The following is a 23320-nucleotide window of genomic DNA, read 5'->3' on the forward strand; positions in this document are numbered from 1 at the left end:
TCTTTTTTATAACCAACTAATTCAATCATTGGCTCATACAGCTCTGCTTTTGATTTTATGCATGTTTCCCACACTTCTAAACGTGTTTAAGCTTGTTTATGTGCACCTCCAAAATGACAACCTTTTCTAAGAATTACTTAGCTTTTTATATTGATGGATTTCTTTCAAATTTTGAGCAATACTTTTACAATAGAAGTTGCATTATCTCTCTCTCTCTCTCTCTCTCTATTGTTATTTTAGTTCTACATTTACAAAATAGGATTCTTGTATGTCCATATGTTTATTCCTCTTTGGATAGCATTGTTGCGGAAATATAATATATAAGAAAACAGAAATAATGGACTTAGAATTAATTAAGAGAAAGAATCCCAAAAAGTATTAACACGGATACGTTGAATATTGAACCATAAAATGAAAACAAATCAGCTCCCTTTTCTGCAAGATGCCATCACCAAAACATGGAAATCTGAGGAAAAAAAAGAAACAGAGGACCATTTTCGATATGATCATCTTACTTAAGGGTAAAAGAGTTTGGCAAACAGAAGCTCATTCCAAGTATCTTGAAGCCCAGGTAAGCACCAATGCACACAATCTGCATAACTTACAGGGTTGGCTAATTGCTCAGGAGTCAATGGGCATCACTGCTTCTTGTAGATTGATGTGTGTGCATCTTTACGGTAACTTAAGAGTTGGGTGATGTTTTGAAATGTGATGGGAACAATTTTTTGCCGAACACTTCACCAATCACCTTCATTACATTTTTCCTGCAATCTGAACCCCAATATGCCGGGTCTTCAATTATGGTTGTCTCATTATAGTAGTTTCCACCTTCTACACCTCCCCAGTCTATGCACCTGTGGTGAAATATAAGTTTGAACTTAGTCTCTAAATCGATGCATATTCAGAGGAGGAAGGAAGATCATGAACTATGCAAATTTGGAAAATTTTACTCACTTTCCATGTGAAGGTGACATGCTAGTGAAGAAGACTCTTGTCTTCTTGGGGTCCATATTCAAGCGAACCCATCTCAACATACTCTTCATCTCCATGCGACAAGCATCCTCAGTTGTCAGCTCCATGATATCTTTCACTTCATCATCAAGAGACCCAAGTCTGCAAAACTTGAACAGTTAGAGACATTCACAATACAGAAAACTGAATGTAAATGGTCAATACAAGCAAAGTGTGTATGTACTGACAAGATCTTCATCTTCAAGCCAGTCATCCACCACATATATGTATTAGACACTACTATATCAACACCTCAAAAATCAGCTTTAAAAGAAAAAAACAAAACGGAACACACAAATCAAACAGGCTTCTTCAACACATCAACATATATCAACTAAATCAAAGATCCAAAACAACCATTTTAGAACCTCAAAATACAAAACGAAACAGAAATTTAATGCATTAACACAAAACCACAACATTGAAGTCCAAAAAAAAAAAAAAAAAAACATAAGAACAGAGACCATCATTAGAGGTTTCAATCTAGAGGGAGAGAGAGAGAGAGTTAGAAAGAGGAAAGAACAAACCTAAAAAAGCAGAGAGAGAAGATCCTGTGAGAGAGAAGCAAGCCAAGAGAGAGTGCCGATCGAGAGATATCGGGGTGGGTTAGCAGTTTACTGCATGGGTGCAAATTTGACTAAGTGCGAAGATTTGGAAAACTAGTCAAGATCAGCTAGAGTGCGAATCTGAGAGAAAGAGAGAGAGAGAGAGAGAGAGAGAGAGAGAGAGAGGATGGTTCACCGGGAAAGACACAATCTATCACGGGAGACACACGGTGGACCTGCTTCGGTGAGAGACACCAACGAGAGAGACGAGAATGGAACAGTGAGTTTGGGACAAAACTGACCCAAGGATAGAGGCGGGGTAGTTTAGTCCTGCTGAAGTGGGAGTCATTTACTGTATAGATCAAGTTGTTCCCTACAGTGAATGTTGTTACCAAACACTGGATTGGGACACAGTCCTGTCCTGACTTGTCCAGTTCGGTGAAACAAACACACACCAAAGGTAACTTTGTTTGGCAATGAAGACAGGTTTTGGTCTCAGAAGTTTCATCAGTTTGTCATTTTTTGTACTTTGTACTTGTAATCCTCGCCTAAAAAGCTACAAATTCAAAGGAAATGCAATCACTAGCTTTACTTGTATTTTTTTAAAGAATTAAAGAAGAAAAAGGAATTGCACGATATATTCATATATATGTGTGTGTGTATATATATATATATATATATATATATATTAATGTTGATATCATATACACAGTGGAAGTCTGAACAAGACTGAATAAAATATGTAATAAATAATGTCACTATATATTATTTTACTAACCTTTATACCAGGATCTTCCAAACTATTCTCAAGTGACAGATTTGTATGTGGGTGGCATCTGATCGCAAAAGAAACAAGAAGGTTAATTTGAAAAACACTCTCAAACTCACAATTTATGTTTTTCTCTCACAGTGTTCGATTCTTTACTGAGATTCTCAATCTCTAAAAAATAATACGTAAAAATATATTTTTTTGGAGTCTAGTAAACAGTGTATTTATACATTGCTAACCCTAATCCTCGTAGGGTTTTACAACACTTTGGGCCCAATTAATGAGCTCTTTTTTGTATCTTAATAATCAGTTAAATGGGCTCTGTCATTTAATGAGTTAGTTTGGAATCCTACGATCTATTATTAATTATGACTCTTGATCAACGGTTTAGATTGCTTCTGGAACATAAATCTAACAATTAACCCTTGTAAATTGTATATTATGATTGGCCCAAAAAATTATTAAAAAAAAAAAAGTGAAGATTATCCAGAAAAGCTTCGAGAGAAATTCAAAGATACAGCTAGACAGCAAAATTAAACGCAGACAAGACAGAGCTCCTACCCAGTCAAAAACTTAAAGGGATCATGTTCATCATCTACTTGCCTCTTTGCATTTCCTTCCGGCTGCTGAATTCCTGAAACCTCTACGTCTACTATCAGTCAAATCTGCACAACGTTACCCCCAGATTTTGATCATACTTTGCTCCTAATATTCATCAATAATGCCGGGCAAAATAACCAAAAAAAAAAAAAAAAAAAAAAAAGAAGAAGAAGAAGAAAAAGAAAAAAGAAGAAGTTATTGACCAAAGACAAACAAACCATCTACTTCAATTTCCTTGTCTAGGGGTATTTTTATATTATTATATCAAAAACATTACAATAAAGGCTTGTAAATTGGGGTATATATTTTATATCCATCTGGTACTACTCAAATTGGAAAAAAACATTTCATTGATGAAATATGGACAATGTCCTTAGTTTAAGTCACTTTGTTTTATTATAACTCCAAATATAAACTTTATCACCTTTATCTTTTATATAAAAGAAAAAAATTAACGAGTTTTTGCATAAACATGTTGCTTTTACGCAGCAGTCTATGTCAATATCATTCCACACCATATATTAAACAAATAATTCTGATACATCACAATCATATAATTAAGATTTTTTTTTTTTGATAAAAAGGACAATCATATAATTAAGATTGATTAGTCAAAGTACCCTTCTTGATATAGGAAACTTTTTTTTTTTAATTCACCCAAAAAAAAAAATCGTTATCCAAAATGGATTAACATAAAAAAATTAGGCAAATTGGACCACCTCCTTTAATGCTTTTTGACCACATGACTTTCAGACCAAAGAGATGAATGCATGTAGCTGAGCTCCGTTCTAGTTGTCCAAGAAGCACTACAGTTTTTTTCAATGTAGATGAGTTAGAGGAATTAAAATATTATTTTATAAGTTCTTTTAAGAGTGTACGACTGATCAAAGTTGGCGACTACTCAATGGATGACAGAAATATATGTGTGTATATATATGTATTATATTATACAGTGTTATTGACCCCCCAAAAAAAGAAAAAAAAATGTATATAGCATAGATAGTTTAAAATCAAAAGAATCTTCTTTACAGATGATCCAGATCTAAAATCAAATATAAAAATATAATAAACCAAATTTACATCGATGACTAAAGAAGCAGCTTCTTACCTTTTAGCCACTATAAATACATCCCTTCCCAGCCTCTGAAAAACACAAAACTTTCACACATTTGAAAAAAAAAAAAAAAAAAAAATGTCTTCTCCTTCCTTGATCACCACCACCATGTCATTGTTTTCCCTCTTCATTCTCTCACTCTTTCTTTCCCAAGCTCATGCTCAAGTTCCATCTAATGCCACCTTCAAGTTTGTAAATGAAGGAGAATTTGGTCCATATGTTAATGAATACGATGCAAATTACAGAGTTCTCGATGTGTTTGCCTCACCTTTCCAACTCTGTTTCTACAACACCACCCCAAATGCCTACTACCTCGCCCTTCGCATGGCTATCCAACGCACCGAGCCGATTTACCGGTGGGTTTGGGAAGCCAACCGTGGAAACCCAGTAAAAGAAAACGCCACCCTCACATTCGGAACCGATGGCAACCTTGTGTTGGCAGAGGCCGATGGCAAAGTCGCTTGGCAAACCAACACAGCCAACAAAGGTGTGGTGGGCTTCAAATTGCTGCCAAATGGTAATATCGTCCTTCATGACTCAAAGGGTAACTTTGTATGGCAAAGTTTCGATCACCCTACCGACACTTTGTTGGTGGGTCAGTCTCTGAAAGTTGGGGGCGTGACTAAGCTTGTAAGCAGGCTCTCAGAGCAGCAAAACGCAGATGGACCATACAGCTTGGTAATGGAGCCTAAAGGATTGTCATTTTATTACAAAAGCAACAACTCAGCTAGACCACTTCTCTACTTTTTTTCATCAGATAGATTGAGCATCCAAAAGGGCTCTCTAGAATCTGTCCAATTCCAAAGCGAACCAGAAACAGATGAAGCTTATGCTTACGAGCTGAGATTTGCGTACCAATCAAAAGATGGCTCAAGTGGAGGAACTTCAATCTTGTCCAGGCCCAAATACAATGCCACATCCTCATTTCTTCGACTTGGAATTGATGGGAATGTTAAGATCTACACTTACTATGACAAAGTGAGCTGGGGTGGATGGCAGGTCACTTTCACTCTGTTCGATAGGGAATCGTTTTGGGATGTGAGCGAGTGCCAATTGCCGGAGCGATGTGGGAATTTGGGTGTGTGCGAGGACAACCAGTGTGTGGCATGCCCTTCGGCAAATGGGTTGATTGGGTGGAGCAAAAGTTGTCAGGCTGAGAAAGTGACCTCTTGCAGACCAAGTGATTTCCATTACTATAAAGTAGTGGGTGTTGATCATTTCTTGAGCAAGTTCACTAAAGGTGATTCTGTCAAGGAAAGTGTCTGTGAGAGCAAGTGTTCTAAGGATTGCAAGTGTTTGGGCTACTTCTACAACCAGCAGAGTTCGAGGTGTTGGATTGCTTATGAGTTGAAAACCCTCACGAAGGTAGAGAATTCCACACATGTGGGCTACATTAAGGCACCCAACCACTAATATTATCGGACGACCCACTTCAGTTGTTGTATTTGGTATTATTCCGTGAAGGTTTTAATTTAATCTTATATGTTCTTTCAGTAATTTTATTTTATTTTTGCTTGGAGTTTGTTTTTGTTTTTTGAATTGGCACTAATAAATATCTTACTTTGGTTCTCCATATGGAGAACAAAAATTATTAATAAGAAAGTTTATTTATTTGCTACATATTTGTCTTTAAACTTATTAATGTATACAATGAAGCTCTTTTATATTGCAATAAATCGTTTTTAATTTGTTGGAGTAGACATTTTATACTTGTATTATTATATATATTGGTAAATTTACTTCTATATTATATAGTTGATGAGACTATTGCAAGCAAAATTCGTAGAGATTATTTTTTTTTTTTTTCCCAATGTAATATGAACTTGCCGGATGATAACTTCATTATAGCCTTTTAAAAGAAGCTCAAGTTTTGGGCTTAACTATATACTAAAAGGCCCCAAGAAACCTTCTTCTTCTTTTTTAAATTTTTTTTTTTAACTCTTAAAAATATACATTTTAGTAAAAATACTAAATAGCAAAACAACCATATTTTGTATGCCTGATTAGTATTAGATGGTTTGGACGCTCAAGAAAGATCTCATATCAAACGTATGTTTCAATAATAATTTCATCACATTTTATATTTTTAAGGATCAAATGGGACCCATCAAAATAAGTTTTATTTTTTTTTTTCCCATAAATAGAAAAAACAGAGCCAACTCAACCATACAAGAGTATCGTCCACAAGGCTTTGTTCTTCCCATTACTTTCTTGTATTTCCAACAGTGATGGGCTCAATGCAATTTCCATCTCATGAAAAATATAAAAAGAAGCTCACATGACATGTCAACCTTATTCACCAAAAAAAAAAAAACAATAAAATAAATAAAATAAAATAATAAAAAGACATGTCAACTTGAAGCTTTTATAGTGAAATCTTACCTTTCTTTTTTTTTTTTCGGTTAAAAATATTAAAAATAACGCCAATTTATTAGACTTTAGGATAAGGCTGGAAAAGCGAATGAATTTTTGACAAAGCTAGTTTGTTATTGTCAAATGGTGTCATGCTTTGTTTAATATTTGCCATATAGTTTATTTGATATAGAATTCTATATAGAAAGATAAACTTGTCCCACATTTTAATTACTAAATTAAAAAAGATACCACCTTGCTATGTTCATGTGGTATAAAAAAGTTTTTTCAAGCGTCTGTAACTGTATGCAATTAACATACAAATATTCCATTTTTGTTTAGGGTCCCTGGGTCCTCCTCGTTACGAAAATTAAAAAATATTTATATAAATATATATTTATATATAGAATTCAAAAATGAATAGTTTCCTGATCTTGCAAATATAGTCTCATATCGTAGATTTTGCTTCCAAAAAACAATTACAATTATGGAATCACACATTAATTTATAAAGTAATAAACTACAAATAATTATTGACCCCATGTCGCGCGTCTACGTATTATTAATTTTATTTGTATATAAATACATTATACACAAGTAAAATGGCTAGCGAATTTGAGTTGTCCAATTCTGTTAACTTGTAGAGCTAGATGCACATCTTAATTTTAAACTAAAGCCCAACGACCATAATGACAATTTAATATATATAAATAATTAATTCAGATCAGTTATATATTATACGAATATTCTGTTCTTTTTCCTTTTTCAGGAAAAAAAAAATAATATTGCCCACCAAAAATAATCAAATTATGCTCAATCTATTAATTTTATCCACTACGTATATGGCACATGAAGGCTGCTATACTTTCTTATTTTATTTTATTTTATTTATTTATTTATTTATTTTTTTGGGGAACAAGGCAGGGGAATAATGAAGGCTGCTATACTTGTCTTGTCCCGACATAATTTCCTCCTTTAGTCAAAGTAATAATATTAAAATGTTTCATAAAAAAATTTCGTCACCCACTTTCAAGCTTTAACCTAGTTGGATATGTATATACATATTGTTATAATGGAATGGATTAAAGCTTTAAGCACAAATGGAATACTTCCTTTTCAAATCCTTGTCACAGCAGTGAAGTTCTTCAAATCAGAGCCAGAGTGGTGGACTATAAATATAATACATGCCGGTGGACGAATTAAACATATCACATTACAATTGTATTTATTTATTTTTCCAGATAAAGTAATGCCTAAAAGAAATATTTATATTATATATGTGTGCATGTGTTTATATACGGATTTTCAATTGGAAAATATCTGAATGATGATCCAGATCTAAAATCAACATAAATAATAACAAAGCAATTGACTTGCAAGACTTAAAAATGCCTACCATCACCATAGTTAGAAAAGCCCCTGTGGAGGCTCTAAAACACGACCCAAAACACACAAACATGTCTTCTTCTTCCTTGATCATGACCATGCCATTGTTTTCCCTATTCCTTCTTTCACTCTTTCTTTCCCATTCTCACGCTCAGGTTCCATCCAATGCCACCTTCAAGTTTGTCAATGAAGGAGACTTTGGGTATACATTGTGGAATACGATGGAAACTACCGAGTTCTCGATGTGTTTACCTCTCCTTTCCAATTCTGTTTCTACAACACCAACCTAAATGCCTACTTCCTAGCCCTCCGCATGGCAATCCAACGCACCGAGCCGATTTACAGGTGGGTTTGGGAAGCCAACCTTGGAAACCCCGTAAAAGAAAGCGCCACCCTCACATTTGGAACGGATGGCAATGTCGCTTGGCAAACCAATACAGGCAACAACGGTGTGGTGGGCTTCAAATTGCTTCCAAATGGCAATATCGTCCTTCATGACTCAAAGGGTAACTTTGTTTGGCAAAGTTTCTAACAACCTACGGACACTTTGTTGGTGGGTCAGTCTCTGAAGGCAGGGGGTGTGAACAAGCTTTTGAGCCGTCTCTCCGAGAAGGAGAACTTGGACGGTCCTTATAGTTTGGTAATGGAACAAAAAGGGTTTTTCATTGTACTACAAGAGCAACAACTCCGCAAACCCACTTCCATACTTTGTTTCATCTCCATGGTTTACTCAAAGAGGTTCCTTGGACTATGTGAAATTCCAAAGTTCCCCCGAAGACGGCGACGCTTTTGCTTTTGAGCTGATATTGGAGTACCAAGCTGTCCACTCTTCAACAGGTGGAAATGTAATGCTTGCGAGGCCAAAATACAATTCCACAGCTTCATTTCTTAGGCTTGGAATAGATGGGAATGTTAAAATCTACACTTACGATGATAAGGTCTTTTGGGGAGGATGGGAGGTCACGTTCACTCTCTTTGACAGGGGATCGAATTGGGAAAGTGAGTGAAAATTGCCTGAGAGATGTGGGAATTTTGGTGTACGCGAGGACAACCAATGTGTGGCATGCCCCTTGCCAAATGGTTCCAATGGTTGGAGCAAAAATTGTGAGGCTGAGAAGGGTGAGCTCTTGTAAAGATGGTGACTTCCATTACCATAAAGTAGGAGTTGGATCATTTCTTGAGCAGGTACACTAGAGGGAATGCTGTGAAGGAGAATGATTGTGAGAAAAAGTGTTTGGGCTACTTCTATAATGAGCAGAGTTCAAGGTGTTTGATGGCTAATGAGTTAAAGACATTGACAAAAGTAACTAATTCTACACATGTGGGTTACATTAAAGCACCAAACTTTCACGAAGAGAATAATGAGTACAACCATTAGTATATGGTTAGTGGGTTGGTTACATTTTCGTGTGTGTGTGTGTGTGTGTGTGTGTGTGTGTTTTTGTTTTTTAATTTATTTTTTATTTATCATTGTAATAACTTTCCTATTATGGTCTCTCCAACTCATGATGTTGTTTGTCACAATTTAGATTCATGATGAGGGGCTTTAATGTAGTATAATGTATGCTTTTAAGTTTGTACCTGTTGGTTGAAATCTCACCAATAAAAGTTTGTTTGGATTCTCCATACAAGGAAAAAAAAAATGTTGTGAAAAAGTTTTCTTTCATTTTCTACGGCTATTGGATTAAAAGGAAAAAAAAAAAAATTGTTGTGAAAAAGTTTTCTTTCATTTTCTATGGCTATTTCATTTTAATCCAACGGTTACCCATTATATTTAATTTAATATTGTTTGGGCTATCTCTAAGGATTGTAAGTGTATGTGATAAAATAAATAAATAAACAACAAAGCATTCCTAGTATTTGGACTACTCCTATAACCAGCAAGCGGGTAAGGTGTTGGGCTCGCATATATATATATATATATATAGACCGGCTACAATAAGGACCAACCTTATGCAATATATCAGGACAAAAAACATACTGAAATTGAAAGCCTTGGATTTTCTCATTTGTCATGAACGGATCAGATTAAAGCTTCCTCACGTGTGGATTTGTCTTCTCCTTTTTTTCTTTCTTCTTCTTTCTTCTCACATAACCGTGACTTTTCTTCTTCTTTCCACATACCCACAAGTTCAAATCTGCCTAGATCTCCTCTCTTTCTCTCTCTCTCTCTCTCTTTTTACCTCTCGCACTCTATTCTCTTACCCATCCAAAGAAATCTGCCTAGATCTCCTCTCTCTCTCTCTCGCACTCTATTCTCTTACCCATCCAAAGAAAGCAAAATATATATAGATACTCATATTAGTTTATAAAAAATAAAAAATAAAAAATAAAATAAAAATAAAAAGAAGAAGAATTGGACTAGAACTTCCATTTAGATACTGATTTTATTTTATGGCTTGTGTTTGGATATAAATTTGGTTTTAAGATTTTAGGTTGAAGGTGAAGAGGAAAGGAGATGGAAAGATTGTTATAAATTAATTAGTTGCAGAAGAAGAAAATTAAGGAGTTTCCAATTTTTATGTTTTTTTTACCATCTAACGGCTGGAAGGGAAGGGAAGTGTGGGCAAGAGAAGAGGGCAAGAGAAGAGGAGAAGGGAAGAGAAACCAGCGAATGGAAGGGAAGCTTTGGGCAAAAATTCACACGTGAAGAGGCTTTAATCTAGTCCGTTCATGACAAATGAGCAAATCCAAAAACTCTCAATTTTAGCATATTTTTGGCCCTGATATATAGTATACGGCCGGTCCTTATTGTAGCCGGTCTCTATATATATACACATATAAGCGGATAAGGTGTTGGGCTCGCATATATATATATATATATATATATGGAATGGATTGAGGATCTTTACAAAAGTGGCAAACTCTATTGTGGACCCTTGGTCGGTTTCATAGATGATATACACTTATGCATGCAACCTGTCTTTTATATATGGCTGACTTGATATATTGTACATTTTGTTTTTTTTTTTCCTGCAATAGATTTGATACATCATACTAAACAAATTTAGTATGTGTTAAAATCAACAATTTATACCTAATTTTTAAAGATAAGTTTAGTCCAACTAAACAAATTTAAACAAATCCAATAAAAAAATCATTAATGTAATATAATTAGGTTTGAGGTAATATAATTAGGGTGGATATTGATTGTATAAAGATATAAATCTCACCAAAATACACCATTCTGTAATTGATAATAATGTGGAAGGCTAGAGTATTTCCATGTCACCAATATTATTATCTAAGTTGAAAGGTTTTATAAATTCAAAGAAACGTACAGGTGAATGCACTTTCTGAGATCTATAGGTCTCATACTCTGCATCGTTCTTCGGGCCTAGCAGGGAAGCTTCCGTTAGGAATTAGGATTTATTTAGGAATGCGCCTTCGGTTATGGTTATCTTGCTTTTTTCTCTTCTGATTCTTTTTGGCTTTCTGTTTCTCTGTGTCTCGGGTTTTACAGAAAGGATCATCGTCTCTTTTTGCTGCTGATCATCATTATGGCTATATTATTACCATTAATCCTAAAAATTTACACTGTTAATTATACACACATATATATATATATGTTTATTTATTTCTATGTTGACAGAAACTACAATACAAAGACAATTCTCACTCAACAATGCAACAATGATTCCAACAATTTTAAAATTGTTGATTACACATGATACCAAAACGTTTTTTTTAACAAATTGAATATTTATTAAATAGAAAAGAACCAACCATTACATTGTCAACATGTTAAGATCTTTACAGCAAAATGCAATAAACATAACCTAGACAAATGAAAAATCTGAAATTAATTTATCATTAATGGAATTATCTTTAAATATAATACATAAACAAAATATTATATAGGTTGACTACGGCGGAATTCCTAATATAAAATTTACCTTTTCTGCTCTAATTAATGATGTATTAATTGTTTTCGAAAACCATATTTTACTTTTTCAAATCTACTAATGAGGAGAGAGAAATGAGTTTGACTGCTTGCATCGTTTCGTAATACTAAACTCCAAAACACCAACAATCAACCACACTTCCCATGGTAATGAAATCAAACTTTCTTTTTAAGTCCAATACAAAAATATATATGCTCTGAGTTTTTTTTTTTTTTTTTTTTTTTTTTTTTGGCTGGAAATATATGCTCTGAGTTATGTGTTGTACATTTCATACCCAGAAATAAGTTATATATTATACATGAAAATCTTTCATTATATTAAAAAACGAAAAATAGAGAGGAAAAGCAAATTTTTTTTGAGCCTTGACTACTGAAAGAATAACAGATTGTACAAGTCAGGAAGTATCCCTATTGGTCAAACTCACTTATGTTTATCAGCAATCTTAACTGATATTTGACTAGGCTTTGATATTGGTCTTGCTTGACACGTACCTCATCCATCTCCCACGTGTCACCATGCATGGCCAAATCGGTCTGTTAACTAGACACGTACAATACTCTTGAAATTACATAATTGCCCTCTTCTTCGGAATATTTATTTATTTAGAGTATTCTTGTTTTACGTACTGTTTTTCAACTTGAGGAAGATAGGCAGTTTCCAAGGGTTAATTTGGCTATTTTCAAGCTTGCTTAACTAATTACTCGAGAAGATTTAATTTGCCTAGTTATTTCTTGACTAGATTGGGACCGGTCAAAATGACATTTTACCTTTTTTTTTTTTTTTCCCCATGATAAATAAATCTAGTCTAATATTTTAATAGCATCAATGATGAGAAAGATTATTGAAAGAATGTAAATAAACATGCTTACTAGAATTAATAATAAAAAATAAATATCAGCTTGAATACAATTAAACTAGAGAAATCAATTTCAAAATAACCCGTCTTGAAAATATTGATTCGATTCTCGCTGGGGTTGGTAAGGCGAAATGCGGCCTACATAAATATATACGAAACAAGTATTGTAAATTTACACAAATAGCTAGCATTCTCATTATATTTAGAAATTACAAATAGATTTTCCTTAATTTTATTTTTGTAAATAATTTTCTTAAAAAGAGAAACACAATTACTTGTAAGAGAATGAATATCTTTTTCAAAAAAGAAAGAAGAGCCAACAAAGAGCAACAAACTGAGAAAACCAGAGAAGAAGTAAAAATGAGCTTAATAATTAAAAAGATTGATTCCACCATGCCGGCTTGGTGCTGGCATTGAGTTGTACCAGACATTATCCCCCTTATAATTGTAAGACTCAACAAGCTCAACGCGAAGCACAAAAGCCCTTTAAAACACATTAATTAGGTCAAATCAAAGGGCTATTCGACCGACAAAACGTACAAGTGCAAGCATGTTCTACCTAAAAAATCGAAAAATTAGCGAAAATAGGACACTATCAGACCCTTACAAAGCAGTCCGACGGTGGCGATCATTCTAACACACCCAGAACCAATAACCCAAAAAAAAAAAAAAAAAAAAAGAACGAAAAAATCCACCACAAAATGCTAAAATCTAAATCACCGCTATAGCTAAGATATTCTCGATCGCCGTCGATTTTTCAGGCATTGCCACGTAGACGGTCGTGATTGAGTCCCCAACCGCGGATCCCAAACTGCAACTCGGCGGCGGCAATCAAGAACTCCACGGCTTGCTGTGCGGTCAACATCTCCACCACTCTCCTCACCGTCCTCAGCCGTAGATCATCGGCTTTTCTCAGAATATCTGCCAGCCGTCTGATCTTCTCGTTGAGATCCGTAAACCCATTCACCAGCTCGCTCGCACTGTCCTGCCACTCCGACAGCTCATCGGTTATAGCATTCTCTTCCTTCACCTTTTCCACACAACATAATAAAACCATTTCAACACCCCCTAAAAAAAAGAAAAAAATATATATATATATTCTCAAACAAATAACCAAAAATATAGATATTCACAGGTTTTGACTTAGTGGTAAAAATCACTAACCGTTTCGCATTGCAATTCACTAACACGGCGAAACTGATTAGGAGAGAGATCGCCGAGATCACCAGTGCGGAGTCCGCGAAGGATGTCGACTATGCGGGACTCGAAGAGGATTGAGGATTCGGAGTAAACGAGGTGGAAAGCGGTTGTGGGACGCCAACCGGCGATCCAGTGGAGCGAGCGTTCGAGGGTGGTGGCCCACGGAGCGGAAAATACGGAGAGAGGATCACCATCGGCGGCTAAGGACTTGACGGTGTAGTATTCGGAATAGTGGTTCATGACTTTATGGACGAGGTTGAGGAGGTCGAGGTGGTGTTGGGGTTCAGTAGGGGGTCTTGGAGCAGAGGAGAGTTGGTGTAGAAGGTGTTGAAGGTGGTCAAACCAGGACTCGTAGAAGTTGGTGAAGCTGGTCATGTTGTTTTGGTTTTTAATTGATTCAGACGAAAAGAGAGTGAGAAAGGAGGAGGTGGAGGAGGAGGCTTTGGTTTGGGAAATTGGGATGTGGAGCTGTGGGTGTGTGCGGGTTTATATGTGCATGGCTTAAGTAAGCTGCTACAGGCTACGTGGAACAAAATCGTGGCAATATTTCAGATGAAAGACATATGAATATGAATTAGCATTATAAAAAGTTAAAATAAAGACAAATGAATTTGTTAAAAAAATATATATATAAAAAAATCCTATTTGTCTGTATTGATAAGCATTATCAGTAGAACGCAAATGTTATTTGATAATTGAAGTGGGTTTTTAAAAATTAAAATTTTAAAATAAAATAATAATATATAATTAATTAGATATTATTAATTAGTAATTTGTCATATTAATAATGATTTGTCATTATTAATGATAAATACTAATATTTAAAAATAAACATATTACAACGTGAATACCACGCGTATGTTTAACTAACTATAAATTTATAATTTTATATGTTCCACGTAAATTAATTATTAAAAACAGAAAAATTTGTAAAAAAAGAAAAAAAGAAAAATCATATATAAAAAAATTAAGGTCCGTTTGGAAATCATATATATATATATAATCACTTCCTAAAAAGAAAATAATTTCTTTAAAATCAGTTAATTATTGTAAATAATTTCTTTAAAATCAGTTATTTATTATTATTTTTTTAAAAATCATCAAGTGGGTAATTTTTCAATAAACATACTAAAACGTTATTACGAATATGCGTGATCAATTGCGGTTTTGATGTTTTCAATCTTAAATAAAAAAAAAAAAATTAAACGTAGAATTATGGTAAATTTTTTAACATTTTAAAGAAAATAAATCCTTCACCCAAAAAAGTTTTTTTTTTTTAATATTAAAGTGAAAAATTTTGAACTCAAATCATTATTTAAGAAAATAAAGAAAATTATTACTGAACCTTCTCCAAATGAACTACAAAAGGGATGTTAATGCATTGAAATATGAACCATTGAAGTGGGTTGTTAATCGAAATTTCTCCTTGTTATATCTTTTAATTCCTAGGTGTGTATATTCTTAAAAATATATATATATATATATATATATATAACTAATCTTCTTTTTCTTCTCTATTTTATTTATTTATTATTTTTATCTTTTTATGAACCCCAAATTTTTATATTAAAAAGAATAGTGAATTTTCTATAAGCCTCTTCTTATAGCACCAATTGAACAACATGCTATTTATAGCTTACAAGCAATAATTAATTTTAGGTTTTTATAAAATAGAGAAACTTTAATTTAGACCATTTCGGTTTTTCTTTAAGTATACTTAAATCTTGTGCTTTGGAGAATTATCAATTGATTTGTAACTGTAATTTTAAAATATTATTCAGTTACAAAATATTAATTTTTAATAATTTTTTGATCTGTTAAAATTATCCAATAAAATTAGCGAATGAGTTTTTTCATAAATATAAAAAACAAAAAATAATTAATAATAATTTTTAATAATTTTTTGTATAATTGATCATTTGTACAAAGTACTTAGCCTGGAAGTCGAAGAAACGAATTAAAAAAGGAATTAATTTGTGCTTGTGACAATAGGTATGTCATATGCGATGCTTTTTCATTGTCCCCTCAAAATGGCAAGAATATGATTTTTTTTTTTTTTTCTGGATTTACGGATTTATTTAGATGCAATATGTGAATCTAATAGTTTACCACCATCGATGATGGGGGGCTCAAGCCTTGCATGAAAGGCTAGAGGGCAGCCAATCGGCAGAGGCAGGAGATACATGTGAGTAATCTGGTTAAGGTTGTGAGCTAGGTGGTCATATATTTTCATTACTGTGTGCTAGAAAATTTGTATAGAATTATTGGTATATGGTTGTTTTTTAGTATAAAAATGTTAAAAAACCTTGTATAAATCAGCCATATATATCAATATAATACACATGATGGTTGTGTATTATAGCAAATATCAGTAAGGCCACCAACAGATGGACCAATTAGAGCCTCACCGGTCAAAATTTTGAGCAGCAAGCACTACGCAGAAGCTTGCAGAATCATGTCGTGTTGCCTCTCGTTCCAGGTTTCTGATATGGTGTTGCTTCAACTCCTAGCAATATGCAAGTAAACAAAGCGATAGCCCACTACTTTTGCAAGTGAACTTTCTGTCAGATTACTTTTGCAAGTAAACTTTCTGTCGGATTATAATTTTTTTTTTTTTGGTGAAAAGATTATAAATTATATTGATTTCAGAATATACAAGCTCAATCCCCATGTGGATTGGATTGAATATTGTTTCATTCAGGCAGTCAGAGACCAACTGTGGTGAGATGCTTCTGATACCAAATCCAAATGCTCAAACTTCAATGGTGTAAGTTCTCTGCGTTCTTATGTCTTGGACATGTTTTCTATGTCAAAGTTCAATGATCAAACACTTCATTGTTTATTTCATCAATGTTTATTTTTTATTTTTTAAATTTTTTCCAAAGTTGCAAATACCAGTACATTTCTCAGAGGTTTTTCTGTGTTATAAATCTATGAGGGTTTGGAATTCAATTAACAGAGGGCGATAATTATAGAGGTTTAAGAGACATTGGGGAAAATAAATTAGACATAACAACGAAACGTTTCATTTCCAAGTAATTGACAAAATGACTCCTTGGGTTTGGGCTCAAGTATCTATTCAAAACTGGAAGTTGATGTAGAAAGTCTGTTGAATTTGAAATAAACCCAGTGGAAGTAATCAGATAAAGAAATCTGAATCTCCAGAAAGAGTCAATCTCATTAATCACAACTTTCTCAAAGCTTGAGTTTATAAAATGGCAGCAAAGATAACTGTGTCCCCAGGAGGATGACAAGCTTCACATAGGAAGCATCTAGGAAATCAAAATGCTGCATCAGCAGCAACAAACTCTGACAACATTTAAACCAACTCTTAGATCGTCCAAAGAAAACATTTTGATTTAAATGAAAAGCTGCATTTAACAAAAGCTATTTAAGTGAAGTCCAAGCTGTAACAGTAAGTTAAAAGACCATAAGTGGACATTTAAAAGGCCATAAGTGGAACATTGTTGGCTCAACAGTTAATAGAGGATTTGACAGAAACAATGTCAGCTTGTTCGACTTTTACACTAGAATTGCTAGCTAGTTCTTCCCACTTGACGGCAGCAATCAGCAATTTATGTGTACCAGGGACGCTGCATCTGTTTGGTGCTTAAAGAGACCTCAGCACCATGACAAAAATCACGGTGTGAAAATGGAAAAGAAATTACGAAAAACAACCATGACAATAGAACAAAGAACATATGTTATTGCATCCTGGATAGTAGAACAGTTTTCCCAACCTATTAAACTTTACCAATGGATCTATATCGAATTTAGAGGACAAATTTCCCCAAGGAAGCTCAAAAACAAAATCTGACACCAATCAACCTGATTATGGTTGAGCGAAACTAAACAAAGTTTAACAGTACCTTTGTCATATAGCTGTAAACTAAACAGCTTTGACAAATGCCAACATACTATCAAAAGCATACATATTTCTCAACTTCTAACATGAACCAAATTTATCAATCAGCATTCCACCAACCACATCTTTACATATAGCTCATCCCAGTGGCAAAAGTGAGTCCAAGAAATATGATTAAAGGTTTAAACAAGTATATAACCTACAAATTCCGCCGTTCTCCAACCAAATTGTGCCGAGGACCAACCAAGTATTTCGTTCATCTGCAAATAAAAATATGTTATATCCTCATAACAAATGGAAGGACAGCAGTAGCTTATTTACTTGTTGTAATGCCTTTGGAAACCTAAACCACTCTATGCCAAAGTAACTTTATAAGTCAACCTAAATTTTAATTGGAATCCATGAATTCATCTCCTAAGCAAGATCAGGAGCAATAAATATTCTAAGCTGCAAAAGCATTTTAGCAGTGAAAAATGGGCCTTCCCTACCTCCAATAACGTCATGTGTTACTCCCAAAGATGACACATGAAAATGCCAAATATCATCCACAAAAGCATTCGTTCTTAGTCACCATTCATCAGACAACTCGACTCAGAAATTTTCTCCAAGACAACATACAAAACCTTTATGGTTTAACCTGGGATTAACCAATTACAATCAGCAGAAAATCTATATACCAACCATTTCAACCTTTAAGAAGATTAACAACTTATTACGCTCATGAAGACGTTACATTTGGCATGCCCCCTATTACCTAAATCTAGTCAACAAGCCTCATAAACTCCAAATGGTCTAATTCGTTGGATAACAGAAAGTTCTGTACCGAGAACAATGTTTTTTAACAGCATTCACACTGCGAGGAATTCTTTTACAGTTGAATTCTTTTTTTTTTTCCTATGAAACAGCTTTAGGAAGGAGGAAAGCGGAAGTAATTACGCTGGCAGACAAAAATGCCCCATTATCTGACTTAATCCAGTCCAGAAAATAAAGGATTTAAAATTCCATTGCTTAAACACCCATAAAAAACTGCCTGTTTAAGTAGCCAATCAACTTCTTCACAGCCACACCATTTCTTTCCATAACAATATGCCAAGCCTTTTAACAAGCATCTTGCACAATTCTATGCATTATGCCAACAATTCTTTGGTGCTATGCTATACTTTGTCTTCCTCCTTTCTTTCTCTCATTCTCTTTGTTGACTGCCTTCCCTACTAGTTTGCAACAAAATACTTGAGCACATAAACAAGACAAACTCTTAAAAAAAAAAATTCCTTAATTTCGCCAATTATTATTGGTGAATTATTTTTCTTTCAATATCTGGTAAAGCTACGTACAAGAAATCCTTCTGGTCAATGTAATATATCCGAAAGGAAACGATGCAAATCTCCCCCTTTCTGGGAATGCCATAAAATATTCAGAGAAAATAAAGCGAGAAAAAAAAAAAACCCTTGTAGACTTGAAAGGAAAAAAGAATCCTAATGGATATTTATAACATGGTAAGCGTACACAATATTGTTTTCAAATGTAACAGAGATTCAACAGAAAAGGGCAATAATTTTCATCACCATCTTCATCAATTATCACTAACCATAAATTACACATCAAAAGCTCTAGCACCCACCAAAAACAAAAAAAACCTGGAGAGACTATTTGAGGGCATTTGCGGGATTTTCCTGGTTCTGTTGCTGCTGCTGCTGCTGCTGTTGTAAAACCATGGACTTGCGCTGCAGATCACGCCACTTGTTGATTGAAGCCACGCAGATAACTGAAAACCGAAATAGATTAAGCAGATCTTAGTGTATCACGGATTCATATCAAAATCAGATATATATATATATATATATTTTTTTTTCCATGTATATTTCTAGATTGAGAGTAGAGAGAGAAAAAAATAGCAGTGAGCTTACAGCCGGCGCCGAGGAAGTATAGCAGGCGGACGAGCTTTGGGCCGGCGGGGCCCGCCAATTCCTCACCGTTCATGCTGCTTCTTCTTCTTCTTCTTCTTCTTCTTCTTCTCTCTCTCTCTCTCTCTCTCTCTGATCCTAACGCACACACAAATAGTCTGAACTTGAACAACACAATCTCAGCGAGCGTTGTTCTTCCCTGAAACGGTGACACCACGTCACCTTGTCCTACGTGGTAGTTTATACCAATGGGTTACTGCCATTTGTTAGAAATTTGTCATATCAGCAAAAAGATTTAATTTTAGTAAAATTTCATTTAATTGGATATTCTCACTCCTCCTTCTTCTTCTTCTTCTTAATCTTCATGCCCTCCACGCTTCTTTTTGGGTCGACCAAAATACAAACCCAGCTGCGCTTCCTCCATTGACCCCAAAAAAAAAAAACGTTTTCTGACTGAACCCTTCAAACGGCACCGTTTTAAGCTTGAATTTAATCGTCGCAGTCTCTGACAGCCCTCTCTTTTTGCTCCTTTCTCGGGTTCTATATGAATGGAGTTTCTTCTCCCTTACTCTGTTTCTTTTTTGTGAAATAATTTCTTGGACGAACGAGAAAGAAATTGGAGAGAAAGTTCCAAATGGCTAAGAAACTGGCCTCAAAGATGAACATAGCCATCATTCATCCCGATCTTGGTATAGGTAAGATTTCATCTCCTTATTTTCTTTATCATTACTGTTTATATATATATATTTGGTTTGTTCTGATATTTTTTAATCATGTAAACGAATGAGCTGAAAAGTTTGGACCTTTAGATTTATTTCCGTAGACTTATAAGCTAATTTTATTATGGGTTTGTCTTTCTGTTGATTTGTTTCATTGGTTTGTATGGAAATTTAAAGGTGTTTGTTCCAAATTATAAATTATGTTTAATACTTGGAAAAAAAAAAATTAAAGAAAATAAATTGAAGATGTTGTACCCTGCATTAATATGTTCATGGGTTAGTTATTAAATAAATGTGGTAACGTTTTCATGATCTTCAGGTGGAGCGGAGAGATTAATTGTTGATGCGGCAGTTGAACTTGCATCCCATGGTCATACCGTTCATATATTTACTGCACACCATGACAAAAATCGATGTTTTGAGGAGACTGTTTCTGGTGAATTTTTATTCTCTTTTTTCTTTTCAGTCTGATGCATTAGTTTGGTGTTAATTTTTCGGTTTTTCAGTCTGATGCATTAGTTTGGTGGTAATTTTTCTGTTTCTGGTGAATTTTTCTGTTTTTTTGGTTATTATTGTTTGTTTTTCTAATTTCTATTAGCTGCTATTGGCTTCGAGTCAGGATGTGTGCTTCATATGATGTGTGCTTGTGAGTGTAATTTGATGTGCAGGTTAAATGGTTCAATAGCAGTAATAATACTAGAAGGAATGGGAAATTATGAAGACTATTATGAATAGTAGGAAAGAATGTAAATTCTTAACGATGTGGATAGTTAAATCTAGTAAGATAAGTGGGGAGAACTCATTTGGAACTCGTATGTTTAGTTTATTGAAAATTGAGTTGAGCTCGCAGCATGTTGTTTCCCTCTTACAACAATTTCTGTCACTTTTTCTGCAGCTTTTACCTTCTTCTACTTCTTCTATCTCTTTTTTTTCCCCCCCAACCCACCCCCCCCTCTTGATTTCTACTTTTCTGTATAATAGTGGGTTATATGATACTGTACTCTCCCTATTTTTGCAGGCACCTTTCCAGTTACTGTATATGGTGCTTTCTTACCTCGACATATTTTCTACCGTCTTCATGCTTTATGTGCGTATATTCGGTGTCTTTTTGTTGCTCTCTGTTTGCTGGTCATGTGGCCATCTTTTGATGTAATACTAGCGGATCAAGTTTCTGTTGTCATTCCACTATTGAAACTTAAAAAGTCAGCAAAGGTACTTTATACCCATTTTATTTGAACTATTATCTGAGGATGTATTGCATTGTGTTCATTAGTTATATTTTGTATCCAGGTTGTCTTCTATTGTCATTTTCCAGATTTATTGCTGGCTCAACACACCACTTTATTAAGGAGGATATATAGAAAACCCATAGACTTGGTGGAGGAAATGACAACTGGTCTGACTCCATATTTTGTCCTTCAGATTCATTTTAAGTGTCTTCCACATCTTGTGCGATATATATACTCCATTTCTAATCAATTCCCTTATTAGCACTGCAGGAATGGCAGATTTGATTCTTGTTAATAGCAAATTTACAGCCTCTACTTTTGCAAATACATTCAGGCATCTTAATGCACGAGGGATTCAACCAGCTGTTCTTTACCCTTCAGTCAACATAGACCAGTTTAACGAACCTAATTCTTCTAGGTAACGAACATGTTTGTATATATGTTGGTTCTTATTTGTCTCCTGTCATGCTTTGTGGATTCGATATGTAACCATTTTTGTGAACCCCTTTTTGTATTTACTATTCTTAACTTATTTTGTTTTTGTTTTTCTTCTATCTTTATAGGTTGAACTTTTTGTCCATCAACCGTTTTGAGAGGAAAAAGAATATAGACTTGGCAATTTCAGCTTTTGCTATGCTTCACACCCTTGAAGGAGATGTTCTTCACAGTCCAGATCTTGCTGAAGCTTCATTAACTATTGTAGGTTAGTCTACCTATCATCTGACTGAATACCCTAGTATAACAAGTGCGTGGTTCTGCATATGTGGAAGGATAAATCTTTGTAATGCCCATGTGCCAGGTGGTTTTGATAAACGACTAAAGGAGAATGTTGAATACTTGGAGGAGTTGAAAAGTTTAGCAGAGAGGAAAGGAGTGTCCACGAAGGTTAATTTCATCACATCTTGCTCAACAGCTGAAAGAAATGCACTTCTCTCTCAATGTCTATGTGTCCTTTATACACCAAAGGTATGCTGATTATGGTTTCCTCCCAAAATTGACTGGAATAGGATAAAGGCAAAGATCTGATTCAAAAAATCCAACTGATGCAGGATGAACACTTTGGAATTGTTCCTCTAGAAGCAATGGCAGCTCAAAAACCTGTAATTGGATGCAATAGTGGGGGCCCTGTAGAGACGATTAAGAATGGTGTAACAGGATATCTTTGTGACCCTACTCCACGAGAGTTTTCTTTGGCTATGGCTAAATTCCTTGAAGACCCACAGATGGCACAGAGAATGGGTATTGAAGCTCGGCGTCATGTCACTGAGTCCTTCTCTACAAAAATATTTGGTCGGCGTTTGAACCAATACCTTGTTGATGTTGCTCAGAATAAGATAGACTGATAATCGTTAATACAGTTTGATTTAATAAGATGACATCATTTCCCTGGACCTTATATAAGATATGCTGGAAAACAGACAACGTTGCTTCTTGTTCGCTTCCCTAACCAATATTTTTGTTTTCTGCACCCACTTAGATTGTGGATTATTTGATTAGATACCATGTGTTTTTAAGTGTGGTAACAATGAGAATCAATATAAGAAATGTGTTTTGGTGATTATGATTTTACTTCTGTATAGATACTAGCCACAAGAATGCACATTGATAAAAATTGTATGTTTCTTAAAAATGAAGTGATTAATGTTGATTACCTTAAATGGTTTGGGGAGAGACACTATTCCAACCCAAAATTTGAGAAGCAATGGTTGAGTTGACTCGTATTGTATCTTATATAAATGTCCCTTATTATTCTAGTCTTGAATTCTATTGGTACGCAATGGGATTGTCTGTTTCTAACTTCTATATAGTTTTTCACTCCTCTCCCTGTCCCCACTTCTGGCATGAAAAACCGAAGACTTACATCC

The 23320-nt window shown here is 34.5% G+C and overlaps 5 protein-coding genes and 1 pseudogene across 5 annotated transcripts; 3 read left to right on the forward strand and 3 right to left on the reverse strand.

Annotated features, from left to right (window-relative positions):
* Positions 1 to 472: 472 nt before the first annotated feature.
* Positions 473 to 1105, reverse strand: LOC132799814 (protein trichome birefringence-like 33). Its single transcript, XM_060812514.1, has 2 exons — positions 955 to 1105; positions 473 to 854 (listed from the first exon to the last, which is right to left on the reverse strand). Exons 1-2 carry the CDS (start codon positions 1077 to 1079, stop codon positions 683 to 685), a joined length of 297 nt encoding a protein of 98 aa, XP_060668497.1. The 5' UTR covers positions 1080 to 1105; the 3' UTR covers positions 473 to 682.
* Positions 1106 to 4069: 2964 nt separating this feature from the next.
* Positions 4070 to 5739, forward strand: LOC107432504 (epidermis-specific secreted glycoprotein EP1). The gene has a single exon (XM_016043648.4). It carries the CDS (start codon positions 4118 to 4120, stop codon positions 5450 to 5452), a length of 1335 nt encoding a protein of 444 aa, XP_015899134.3. The 5' UTR covers positions 4070 to 4117; the 3' UTR covers positions 5453 to 5739.
* Positions 5740 to 7805: 2066 nt separating this feature from the next.
* Positions 7806 to 8806, forward strand: LOC107432481 (epidermis-specific secreted glycoprotein EP1-like; annotated as a pseudogene).
* Positions 8807 to 12886: 4080 nt separating this feature from the next.
* On the reverse strand, positions 12887 to 14218 carry LOC107432482 (protein DOG1-like 4; the record flags this gene model as incomplete). Its single annotated transcript, XM_016043628.3, has 2 exons — positions 12887 to 13568; positions 13703 to 14218. Coding segments are annotated over 2 exons (789 nt in total), but the record flags the coding sequence as incomplete, so codon positions are not given.
* Positions 14219 to 19066: 4848 nt separating this feature from the next.
* Positions 19067 to 19672, reverse strand: LOC107432557 (uncharacterized). Its single transcript, XM_016043723.4, has 2 exons — positions 19511 to 19672; positions 19067 to 19368 (listed from the first exon to the last, which is right to left on the reverse strand). Exons 1-2 carry the CDS (start codon positions 19581 to 19583, stop codon positions 19250 to 19252), a joined length of 192 nt encoding a protein of 63 aa, XP_015899209.3. The 5' UTR covers positions 19584 to 19672; the 3' UTR covers positions 19067 to 19249.
* A 176-nt stretch (positions 19673 to 19848) lies between these two features.
* Positions 19849 to 23016, forward strand: LOC107432555 (uncharacterized). Its single transcript, XM_016043721.4, has 8 exons — positions 19849 to 20202; positions 20546 to 20662; positions 21245 to 21438; positions 21517 to 21622; positions 21726 to 21873; positions 22019 to 22158; positions 22255 to 22421; positions 22505 to 23016. Exons 1-8 carry the CDS (start codon positions 20142 to 20144, stop codon positions 22796 to 22798), a joined length of 1227 nt encoding a protein of 408 aa, XP_015899207.2. The 5' UTR covers positions 19849 to 20141; the 3' UTR covers positions 22799 to 23016.
* Positions 23017 to 23320: the final 304 nt, after the last annotated feature.

This window comes from Ziziphus jujuba, chromosome 11, assembly GCF_031755915.1.
Source record: "Ziziphus jujuba cultivar Dongzao chromosome 11, ASM3175591v1".
NCBI classification, from domain to species: domain Eukaryota; kingdom Viridiplantae; phylum Streptophyta; class Magnoliopsida; order Rosales; family Rhamnaceae; genus Ziziphus; species Ziziphus jujuba.